Genomic DNA, 13121 nt, shown 5'->3' on the forward strand with positions numbered 1-13121 from the left:
TTTTCCTGATATTTGTGTTTCTATGCTTAAATCAAATTTAATTAACCATTTATGAACTCTGAATCTAGAGAAAAGTAGATTATCACAGAAAAAATGTGCAGAATATTTGTATTTATGTCCCTGGTTAAACGGCCTGTTTGATGTATGTGAAATGTGAAGAGCTTTGTACATAAAATCTGTAGTCCATCACAAATATTTCACTAAGTCTGTAAACAAAAACACTCTACAATGATCAGTACACCCTATTCATTTCATATGCTACCATAATTTTCTTCTTTACGATAGTAAATGGTTCAAATATATGCCAATTGAGACTAAAACTACATGCAAATTTTCCATTGAAAAGTGAAAAACTGGTCATCAGACCATACTGTCTGCAAAAAAAAGTTGAATTCAAGAGTCCTTTTGCAATTACACTTCTTGTATCATGACATCTTAGCATAGAAATGAGCAAAAAGTAACAAATTTCCATTTCTTATAGCCTCTGTGTGCATTTTTATATGTAAATATTGGCTACGGCCTAAATCGACTCTAAATAATTCTCAGTCTTACTTGGCCTAAGACCATTTTATACTCATGTGGTATGCTTTTTGTAACTTTTCTTTACATTTAAAGTACATTTAATATATATGGAAGAATAATGTATGGTTAAAAAACTTCAAAAACTTCAAATTGGTTGAAAAAAATGCATGTTTATGTAAGGCTTCCCTTAATTCGAAAATCTCTATTTTCAGGCACAGGCTCATATAAATTTGACTTTTGAATAGCTGTAATAAATCTGATAAATCAAATGAGTGTTCCGTTGCTTTTAATACCTTTTATATTATATTCGAGAGTATTTAAAAAGCAAATTTTTGCAATATTTAAATTTTTTAGGCCAAAATCTTGACAGTTGAAAATATTTTATTTAAACATCAAAAATAAACATCCAAATTTCAATATTAAAATGGCCCTAGTTTCTATAATATATATCCTATGGCCATGAAACTTGGCCAACTATCTTATAATTGCCTAAGCTTAGGTCATGCAAAGTTTTATTAAAATTGGTCAAGTCTTTCTATCCTATTAGGTCCAAGGACACAGTTATCGTCCTTTGGTTTTCGTTGTCTGCGAATATAGTCCCTAGTGTGAACAGTGTATAACTTGCATTTTTTTTTGATACACTTTCCCAATTTATTTCTTGATATTTTATGCATGAAATATTAAGTAAGGGGATGAAATTACATGTTCAAAAAATTTGGGTGCTGAATCTTTATGTTAAGTAGTGATTTGGTCCAGTTGAAAAAGGTCAAAAATTAGAATGTCTGAAGCTGTCAAACTGAATTTTAGCCCCCCCTTAACACAGAATTGTCAATATTTTGAGTTAGAGCTGGTAGAAGTTTCTATAATTTTGATATTATTTGTATCAATGGTAGTACACTACACTATAAAAATCTTTTTGAGATAGAGCAGGTGCGATTTTTTTAATTTGAATTTATTGTCTAAAAGAAATGCACTACGAAATAACTGTGTTCTCGGGCCACTTCACTATCATTTTCATGACCTACTATCATGATTTTTTCCCGGCCTCACTTACGGATACGCTCACATATAATAGATGCACCCCAATATTAACCAATCAGACGTTAAAAAGCCTTGAATTACCATCATAACGGAACAAGCTAACATTTACCAATGAGAATCCCTTAACAGATTTATCCCATTGTGACCTGAAGCGTATGACTAATTAGACCGAGTCTCATGTGACTCGGTAATTAATTAAGTCTCGTTTGTCATATATTATGGCACTGAGATGACCGCAGTTTTCAAATTCGAGGTAAATGTCTAGAAATTATGCGGAAGAAGCTATATATGTGGTTTTTTTTAAATCTCTTGTTCAGGAGGATAAACTAATGGGACCCAAACAGAAAAGTGTGGATTGTTAATGGAAAGAACATCATCAATATACCTGTATATGAAATTAAATAATCTAGCTTCTTTGATCTTCTTGTTTTTGTGTCTGAAAGAACTCAGACTCATATGAAAATAAGACAAGGTCAGCCAGGAGAGGTGCACAGTTGGTTCCCATATGAATGCCGACAACCTGCTGAAAAAGTCTACCTCCAAATTCAACAAATACGTTGTCAATGAGAAACTCCAGCATACTGATCACTTGTTCTTAATTCGGTGTGGCATTTTTTTTTATCTTAGGGCTCATTTTTAACAAAATATGTAGAGTTATATCCCAAAACAATAAATTTGTAGCGTATGGTAACATTTTTATGGAGGAAAGCATTGTGGATTATTTCTTTAAAACGGGTTTTTAATTTTTCATGTGGTATGGTGGTGTAAAGGGTGTAAAAATCGAAAGTTTTGATAGAATTTATTTCAGAAAATGACCAAGATTTTAAATTATCCAGTAGTTCTTTTGAGTTCTTAATGCCACTACGCGAGTAAACTGTGTCACAGTATTTCTGTAATCCCTCTTTCACTGAAGAATCAAAGTCCTCATCACTACAAAAATCTGCCTGATTGATCAGGTGAGTTTCCCCAGAGAACACGTTGTGTTTGCTAAGAAAAAAACCGTATAGACTCATTTCAAAATGATACGGATATTTATTATCATTGTTAAACTGCAAATAATCATTTGGTAATCAGATACAACAAATCTGTGGGAAATCATTCAATGCTCCTTCCTTATATTTTACGCAAAGTCTCGAGACAAACGATACCAGCAGAGAGAATCGATATCGAAAACGATTTCTGCGCAAATATGGGAGGCTGAAAAAAGTTAACGATTTTGGATTCATTAGCATTAGCATATTGATTTTATATTGATTATTATTTTCATTTAATTTTCTATTGTTATTGAGGACTTTGTCCTTATATTAAAAATTTAAAATGTCAATATCACAATTCTGTTTGGAATGATACACACGATGACGTGTATGTAGTAGCACTTTCTAGGGCTAATAAAACAATACTTTCTTCTGAGGTGGATTCGTTTTATTTCTTGACAAAATCAGGATAATAACAATAACTAAATAAATACCCTCGCATGAGGTGCAAAGGCCTCCTGAATTATCTAATTGGAATTAAATCACATCTTCCCAGGATTACTTAAAAATATACCTGTATATAGAATATAGAACACTAAGAAAGAATGTTACTCAAACTTAGAATTATATCAGACACAAATGTCTATGTCCACCATTATATCAAAAGTGATAACCAGTATAAAGAACAAAAGAAATATAGCGCCAAAACATAAGACCAATAGAAATAAAGAAAGTGTGCGGTCCAATGAACCATGAAAAGAAAGCCTTTGAAGTAAAATACAGTGAAACCAAAGTTACCCAAACCAGTAGAAAATGTCGTCTGTCAATAAGTCCAACTGTCAAATAAGCAAATAAAATGAACTATGAAAATAAATATACTAATCAATTAATTACAATCTGTAATTAATATACTCATACCTTTAATTAATCAATATAAGTCATATCCTATACAAAATACAACACTATAAACTAAATATAAAAATATACACAATTACTGTAAAACCTATAAAATACAGTCTACCACATGTATTAAAAGACCACTACAAAATATTAATCAAGTACGAGGTACAAAAATATGTGCATGTATATAAATCTGAAATGTATCAAGTGTTCATGACTTTTTTTTTTCTTTGTAGCTGTGGTATTTACGATTTGCATTCCACTTCTGACAACTTATCAGTTCAAGGCTGCAACACGGCTTGTTTCTGGAATCGGTCTCATAGGACTTGCGTGGTATTTTGTTTCCGAGTTTAAAAAAATTGACGATGATCATGAAAATTTTCCTTTAACTGTTTTTTTTATTCATGCACACATCCAGTTTTGTTTAGGCATTCTTATATGCTATGTGATGACCGTGAACTCAGCATTTCGGTTTGCCATGTATATTTACCAGTTTATACTTGCAGGAACAATACTGAGAGTCACACCTCCCGGGACCGTCAATATTATTTTCATTGTTACAATATTTCTTCTGGTCTTGGGCTTTTTATACGTTTTAGACAATGGAATACCGATCTCAGAAAACGAAATAAATAACATGTTCTATGACCCTGAGATTGACAACGCTTTAGAACAATATAGACAACTACTATTGGCAATTGTTCGGGGAACACAGAATGTATATGAGATCTATTTTGCGTTACTAATAACTGTAACCTTTAGTTATTATTCGGTGACTGCAACAGAGGAAAGTAATAGTACCAAATGGATCATACAATCCACAATCGGTTCATGCGTTTGCACGCTCATTTCTTTGAAATCATTCAACGAAACATTCTTCTTTATTTCAAAATATATCGCTAAAATGTGTTCTTCCTTTGTCAAAGGACTCAGTGCTTTTGAAGAAGAACAAATGATTAATTCCAGATATTTAATAGGAGTACTTTTGGTAACTTATGATATGTGCTTTTTTGAGTTAGATTCATTAACACATGGCGAATTTATAATAAATCGTGTCTGGATATTGACTGCATTTCTCGTACAGGATTGTTTGATAAAAGTGGATCAAATATCAGCAGAACCAGAAATAATACAGGGAACCCTTTTTCAAGCAGTGAGGGTTGTTTTCATTGAATCATTATTAACCGTTTTCCCTCTCTACATTGCTTTTGAGTTTACCAGAACTTACTCTCTGACAAATTTGGCCATTTTTTTGACAAGTTCATTCTATGTATCAATAGGAGTACGAGCCGTTACATCAATGTTTGTATTTATCCTAAATAAATACGAGTTCATACGTCAGGAGTTCTGGGATAATTTTGATGATATTGTATTTAGAACTCGACTCGTAGGTTTTGTAGCAATAATAGTGCTCAACATTTTAACCGTATGTTTTGGCATCGTGACACTTTTACGTAGTTTTTGCACACACCTTAATATAGGTGTTTTCACAAAGTATGATGTACTACAATTAATTGGAATTGCATCTCTTGATATTTATCATGCCATAATGGCTATATGGAGGGTTTATATTCAAAGAAAACAGATATTTCAGTTTACTGCACGGTTGGAAAATGCCTCCGAAGATCAAATTAAACTGAACAATGACGTATGTTCAATATGCTTTCAGAACATGGATTCGGCCAAAGTAACACCTTGCAACCATATTTTCCATGAGACGTGTATTATGAAATGGTTTCTTAAGTCACAAGTCAAATGTCCAAAGTGCAATCGTGTTGTCATAAGAAACCTACCTTGAACATTACAATGTAACAGTATTATTTCGTTCACCTCTTCACTATCAAGGCTACTTTTGGCCTCTCGATACGACACTGATATATATCTAACTATGGAACGCCTCAGCTGTCTTATGTGGAACTCTGATATTACTTTATGTTGTTTTATTATTACTTGATGATATTTTGTCTTTACTTAATATGGTTTTGACATTACGTAATGATGTTTTGATATAACTCAATATGGAATAGTCATTACTTAATGATATTTCGATATTACACGATATGGTTTCGTATTGACTTGATATAGTTTTGTCATTACTCAATATGGTTTTGTCATTACTCGATGTGGTTTCACCATTATTTAATGTGGTTGTGTCATTAGTCAATGTGGTTTTAACATTACTTGATGTGAATGTGACTTAACGTTATGTAGTTGTTTCATTACATGATGTGGTTTTGTTATTTCGTAATGATGATTTGCCTATTCTTTATATGGTTTTAACATTACGTAATGATATTTCAAAATTTGACGATTTTACACTACATGATGTGTTTGTTTCATTATTTGATGTGGTCCTGTCATTCTTTGATGTGGTTATCCCATTACTTGGTGAGGTAAAACCACGTGACTAATTCGGAAAAAAATATGTTCTATTTTTAAACAGATTTCAATATATCATTTGTTTAATGTGCTTTGGATGGATATCGCTATCCATTGAGTTAAAGTTCAAATTAAAGCTCGAGTGGTTGTTCAGAGTTATTTAGCATGAAAAAGGTAACCGGCAGACAATAATAAGAAAAAAAGTATTAAAAACTTTACAGTATTTCTTACATAATTGGGATATCCCCAAACCATTTTGTCTTTTGTTTTTATCCTAAGTTCTCACACGGAAGCAGTATTTTTGTAATAAATTTGTAAAATATTCCACGGAACCCTATGTCTCGCCTGATATTGCTGCTGTAAGTGTAAAAGCGTCATGTTGATCGGCTGTACATTTATCTATACATTTATCGGTAAAAACAAAATTTAAAAAAATGTTTTTCTGTAGATGCTTTTTGTTGAAATTGAAGAATAACTCCTTTACTCCTATACAAGTTTTAAAACACTTCATGGAGGTTTACAAATTTATCATGCCAAAACAGTTTAATTCGGTTTTATTTAACTAAAACAAAACTGTATGGTTTTCAACAATAAGCAAAACCCATACCCTATAGTAAGCTATAAAAGGTCCCGAAATGAAAAATGTAAAAAACTAGAAACCTAACGATCTATAGATAGATAGATAGATAGATAGATAGATAGATAGATAGATAGATAGATAGATAGATACTTTATTCTCTAAATTACAAGTTTACAGAGAAACATACAATATAAATACAGATAAAATAGTTGAGGTAAACAAATACAGTATGATATTCTAAAAGTACAAAATTATAATGGCATACGTGTTTAGTAACATGTATAATGAAAGGTTAAACTCAATAGAAATAAAAAAAGAATTGAGATGGAGACGCCGACGCCACTATCGACGACGAAATATAGGTTTGTTGGGTCTCATTGCCGCTACATTGATGTCGCAGGCTCGACACAAATCAAACTACTTGAACTTTAATGTTAACAAATGAAGCGCTTCAAATCAACTCACAATAAAGTTACAGGGAAACGGGGGAGGAGGCTCTGACTTAGCGACAAAGCATCAATACTATAAAATAAGAATTCTCCGAATTTTTTTTTAGCGTAAATGATCATTTGAACTTATACAAATATCAATCTTTTATTTGTAATCAATTGAATTCCCTGATCTACCTCGCACTAATTGAAAAATAAACTTTTTGGAATATCTGTTTCACCTGTGACGACGGACATGTTCCAGTGGTCGTAACCATAATACCGTCATCTTTTTATTGAATGTGAACTACCAAATAAAACCAAATCACTGGGTTTGTACCTTCTCGAATAACACGGCGGGTGCCTTTCTGGAGCATCCGAGATCACCCCGATGGATTTATATTACCCAGTCATACCGATCTATTGAGTCAGCCAAATGAAACTGTTTTGTATGCCACCGCAACTGAAAGTTGGGGGGGGGGGGGGGGGGATATTGTTTTACCCCTGTCCGTCCGTCCGTCCGTCTGTCCGTCCCATTATGGGTATATAGTTATTCCGCATAACTCCTCCTACAGTTTGAATCCTAGGAAGTTTTCTCTTTACTGTCTGTTTGTACATATATTGAAGGTGTGCATGTGGTCAGGGTTTAATGTTTATTAATATTTGCTCTTTTGGGAGATAGTTGAACTTTGTAATTTTTGGGGAAATTTACTTGCATAAGAAGAGCGTTTCCAGATAACTCCTCCTACAGTTTGAATGCTAGGAAGTTTTCGCTCTGCTGGCTGTTTGTACATATATTGAAGGTGTGCATGTGGTCAGGGTTTTTATTTTTATTATCTTTTGCTCTTTTGGGAGATAATTGAACCTTTTTTTTTCATTTTTGGGGTATAAGCGGATAAATGAGTTGAGTGCGGGCATCACTTTGTCTAGTTTAAATTTTTTTTCTCGTGTTGTGCTGTTACACAAGTGTAACAGTCCGATGTAAGGTTAGGATTTAGCGCTCACATACATGTTAAACTCCGCCACGTGCACTTTCTTTATGTACCTGCCCCAAGTCAGGAGCACGAAGTTCAATTGTTGTCGTTGTATAAATGTGTGTCATTTTTTTTTGTAGATTGTTTAAATATAAATAAGACCGTTTGTTTTTTCGTTTGAATTTTTTCACATGGTGCATGGTGGCCTTTTATAGCTGACTATATGGTGTGTTGAAGGCTGTACGGTTGCCTATATATGATTTCTTACATCCACTGCATTTAAATTCTGGTGGATAGTTGTCTCATTGTCAATCACACCACATCTAACTTTATTTCAACTTCTATGTTGTGTTTTGTATACTGTAACATTGTTTATCTTTTGTACGCATACCACGGATCGAGCCCTCTTTTCGGAATTCCGAGCAAAAGTCCTTGTTCCGCGATAGAAAATTTAATTACGAACTCATATAAGATAGCACGAATTTCAACTCAAAATCTTAATTAATCTAAATGAGACTTAAATTCGAATCTTACTCAAACTCAAAAAGTGACTCAAATTTAATAGTGTAACTAGAACTCTACCTTTAAATGTGACTCAAACTTGAAGTCCAACTCGAAACTCAATGCTAACTAAAACTTTAATTCTAATAATGACTTGAATTCGGAATCGGAAACTAACTCAAAGTTCTACTCAAACAGTAACCCTAACTTTAATTTGAACTCTACTTCGATGGATGGCCGCACTCATTCAAGGCACATACAACATGGAAATCTATCTAAAAATAGAACAGGTTTTTTCCGAATTGGTCACGTGATTTTACCTCATCAAGTAATGGGATAACCACATCAAAGAACGACAGGACCACATCAAATAATGAAACAAACACATCATGTAGTGTAAAATCGTCAAATTTTGAAACATCATTGCGTAATGTTAAAACCATATAAAGAATAGGCAAATCATCATTACAAAATAACAAAACCACATCATGTAATGAAACAACTACATAACGTTAAGTCACATTCACATCAAGTAATGTTAAAACCACATTGACTAATGACACAACCACATTAAATAATGGTGAAACCACATCGAGTAATGACAAAACCATATTGAGTAATGACAAAACTATATCAAGTCAATACGAAACCATATCGTGTAATATCGAAATATCATTAAGTAATGACTATTCCATATTGAGTTATATCAAAACATCATTACGTAATGTCAAAACCATATTAAGTAAAGACAAACTATCATCAAGTAATAATAAAACAACATAAAGTAATATCAGAGTTCCACATAAGACAGCTGAGATGAATAAAAGTCATTTATCTGTTACAACATAGCAATGATATTTTTTTTAAGTTTTCAACAAATTTTTATATCTCCCCAAAACAGACTAAGATTTGATTCACTACAAAAAAGTGATCGTCCTGAACATGCATGAAATATTTGCCACTGGACGTTAAGCAGCTAACAACAACACAAAAGTTACATTTTATTTATTTTCTATATTTACGTTTCATATTATATTATAAAGTTCAAATCTTCCTTCATCATATTCCCGCCTTTTCACATACAATCGTAATAGAATAGCTATCAACAATTAAAAACCAAATAATGACTCACCTTCTTTCTATAATAAAGTCAATGAAATATTAGAACATTTTAACTACCAACAAGTTATTCTGACTGGATATTTTAACTAAGTGAAAAATCAGGCATTAGATGCTTGCAATTACATACTGAATATAAATAATCCACGAGTAAGAGAAAAAAGTCTTTGAACTTATTGAAACCTATGATCTAATCGATCCCTTTCGAGAATTCTACCCAGATAAGAAACGATATACATGGAGAAAAATTAATCCATTGAAGCAAGCTAGGCTTGATTTTTTTCTTGTATCTCGGAGTTTCTATCAAAATATAAAAAGAAGTAGAAATTCAAAACAGCTATAGATCTGATAATTCACCAATAGTTTTACACTTTAAAATAAGTGATTTCAATATTGGGAAGGGTTTATCGAAATTTAATAATAGTTCACTGTTTGATATAGAATATATTGTAACTGTCAAAGAAAAAGTAAAACAAGGGATCAATATGCAACTTTAGTATACAATAGAGACACACTAAATCAATAAGATAAAATCGTTAGTTGATTAATTATTTAATTACAGACATCATGGATAATCTACAGAATTCGATATTTCACAAGGAACAACCATGGAACTAAGGAAAACGCGCGTGAAATTCCCCGATGTAATGGGTAGCAACGTCCGGGGATATGGGTTAGCAACACCCAGGGGCTATGGGTTTTGTAACGACGTGCGTTAACCAATCAAACTCCTATAAATATACTAAGCCGGGGATAATATAAGTTATTATACCTTACATATATTTCAAACAATTATATTGGGTAAAACGTTATCACGTGACATGGAATAATTCAGTTAATTTTCATTCAATTGCAAATTAAAAATTTACACCAGCGTTGAATAACCCTATTATTCACCGGCGAATAACCTTTTTAGTTTGTTGATTTGTACACACGAAAATGACGTCACAGACGTAAATAAACAAAATGGCAACGTTCAAGTTACAGGAAGCCCATTGATCGAGAGAAGAGGAAATAAGGCTTTTGACGTGCATCTTGTGCCGATGATATCTCTAATAACGGTCCTTTTCAGGGCCATCAATATTATACAAAAAGAATCTACCTTTGTTGTACATACGAGAATTCTAAGACACAAATTACATGTATTTTTGAACGTCAACTTGAGTTTGTTACTGACTCAAGTAAGGGTAAGAGCTATTACAATTATTCAAAATGCCCTTCCACTGTTAGTTCGGTATAATAAAACAATTGTGGCCCCTTAGAAGCGATGAATATCAAAAATTGTCAACCCTTAAAAGTTATTTCACTTCGGGCTGCGCCCTCAGTAAAATAACCTTCTCGTGTTGACAATTTTGGATATTCACCTTTTCAACGGGCCATAATTGTATATTATCTACGTTCATATCCGTAGATATGAATATTTTAACACCCTGAAGTATCCAAGTACACCCTGAGACGTCACGAAGGTCTAATGGCTGCCTAAAAATTTCACGATCCTTCAATGCAGGATTTTTATTTATTTCCGGTGATCACAGGACTTTTAAAGTGTTGAAATTACTTTCTAAAGCATCTACTAACATTGTTCGAAGTTATTTGTCATTACTGGACACTTCTATATTGTATTCTACATTTGAGACGAGTTGCTGTGATCCGTTGTGGTAGTTGTTTTTTTTTTAGAAAACTCGATTCGTGATTTACGATGGATTTACTGTTTGATAGACTTCAAAATGTATAACGGTATGGCCAATTATTTCAATTTGTTATCACTATTAACATTTTTATTGTAACAAAACACAAACAAAACGATATTTATAAATCAAAACCATGTCCATCACGTCATATCAGAAAAGCCCGCGAAAACAACGTTAACGTTTTCCTGAACTGTACGGACATTTAAAAATGGAAGTATACATTGATGGAGCATGCAAGAATAACGGCAAGCCATTGGCAAAGGCCAGTTATGGTATATTTTGGGAACCAAATAACATCAAAAATATAAATGGACCAGTTCCTGAATCTTACAAGCAAACAAACAATACTGGGGAACTGTATGCTGCCGAAAAATGCCTTCAACAAATACACGATAATCAATTATCAAACATTTACATTAAAACAGACAGTGAGTATTTAGTTAGAGGTATAACAAGTGACATTGTTTATTGGAAAAGCAACAACTGGAAACTTAAATCTTCCGGAAAAGATGTGAAAAACAAGGAGCTCTGGTCAAAAATAGATAATTTGTTATCGAATATAAACGTATCATGGGTGCACATTGCTCGTGATTCTGAAATCGGTCAGATTGAAGCCGATAAACTCGCAAAACTTGCGTTGAATATAAAAGCATCGTCTGGAAACACCGTTCAAGCAAATAACCAGAGTACCGTGAATGTGTGCAACAACATTGAATGGAGCGACGATGAAGAGGAAACTATACCAATGAAGGTAGCAACCCCGCTTCCAAGTAACCCTAACAATAAACTAGTACGCAAAACTAATATTAAGGCAAAATCTCGGTCTTTCTGTACAATGTCAGCACTCAGGAGAATTGAAAGTCTTTTACTGTCAACATCTGAGGAAGTTTTAAACTTAAATGATGCCCTTAACTGTCATATTGACTCGTCAAACAGTCAGTTTCAAGAGATTAAAGACAAATTTGCATCATTAGCAAACACGGTTAAAACTCAAACCAATTCAGCTTTAACCTCCGTTCAAGAAGTCTTTACAGAAACACAACTCATTAAATCAGAAATCGAGATAGACAATAAGGCATTTGTAAATAAATCAAACAGCTTGTGGGACAAATTAAATGCCGTTTCTAATGAGATTGAATCTGTCAATTTAAAATCATCTCACGTCAACGTATTACCAGAAACCGTGACAGAAACACCAAATAGAAAAAGAGAGGAAAGAAATTCTGCTACAAATAAAACTACACCTGGAACATACAGCAACGCTGTTAAAAGTGGATTTCCAAGTAGCTCTAATAAGCCAGTTACTTTAAATAGGACAAACCTCGGGAACCACCATGATACGCACAATCCTACTTATATGGAAAGACAAAGGTCACAAATAAATACAAAATACACGAACCGTGAAGTCAACTCTACTTATCCGCATTTTCTTTGTTCTAATGAGAAGAAAAACTTATTTCTTGTTGGGAGTTCAACTCTCAAAAAAATGTCTCCAAGGAAAATGTCAACTGAACATATCAACACTAAAGTAAAGACTATTCGGGGAGGACGAATCAGAGACATTGAAGATTGCCTAATTCAGTACATCTCAGAAGGCAAACTTGATTATGTAGATGTCATTGTGATTCATGTGGGCACTAACAACGTATCAGATGGAGACTCTGTTCATGCTATAATTGACGACTATCGAAATTTAATTTGTACAGTTAGACAGAGCTTACCAAGAACTAAGCTGGTAATTTCCTCAATCTTACCAAGGCCAACTCATTATCAAGCTAACCGTACAATTTATGATATCAACAACCGTCTTTTATCTCTAGAGGAACAACATGTGGAAATTCTAGACAATACTTTAGACTTTCTATATGGAGACCAGCCCAATCTAACTTTATTTGCAGACCATGTTCATACAAATGTTGCTGGTGCCAAAGTTTTAAGTCATAACATTATCTCGTGCGTGAACACGTTGCTTAATTTGTCGGATTGTACATCAAAAACTCAATCAAATTTTC

At 33.2% G+C, this 13121-nt stretch overlaps 1 protein-coding gene across 1 annotated transcript in view; it reads left to right on the forward strand.

Moving 5' to 3' along the window:
* LOC127737574 (RING finger protein 145-like) overlaps positions 1-5758 on the forward strand; it is a 33212-nt gene extending 27454 nt beyond the window's left edge. The window contains exon 3 of the mRNA XM_052248412.1: positions 3674-5758. Coding sequence (XP_052104372.1) covers positions 3674-5235 — 1562 coding nt within the window. The 3' untranslated portion in view covers positions 5236-5758. The remainder of the gene's footprint in view (positions 1-3673) is intronic.
* Positions 5759-13121: the final 7363 nt, after the last annotated feature.

The sequence above is a fragment of the Mytilus californianus genome, unplaced genomic scaffold, assembly GCF_021869535.1.
Source record: "Mytilus californianus isolate M0D057914Y unplaced genomic scaffold, xbMytCali1.0.p SCAF_4, whole genome shotgun sequence".
Taxonomy (NCBI): domain Eukaryota; kingdom Metazoa; phylum Mollusca; class Bivalvia; order Mytilida; family Mytilidae; genus Mytilus; species Mytilus californianus.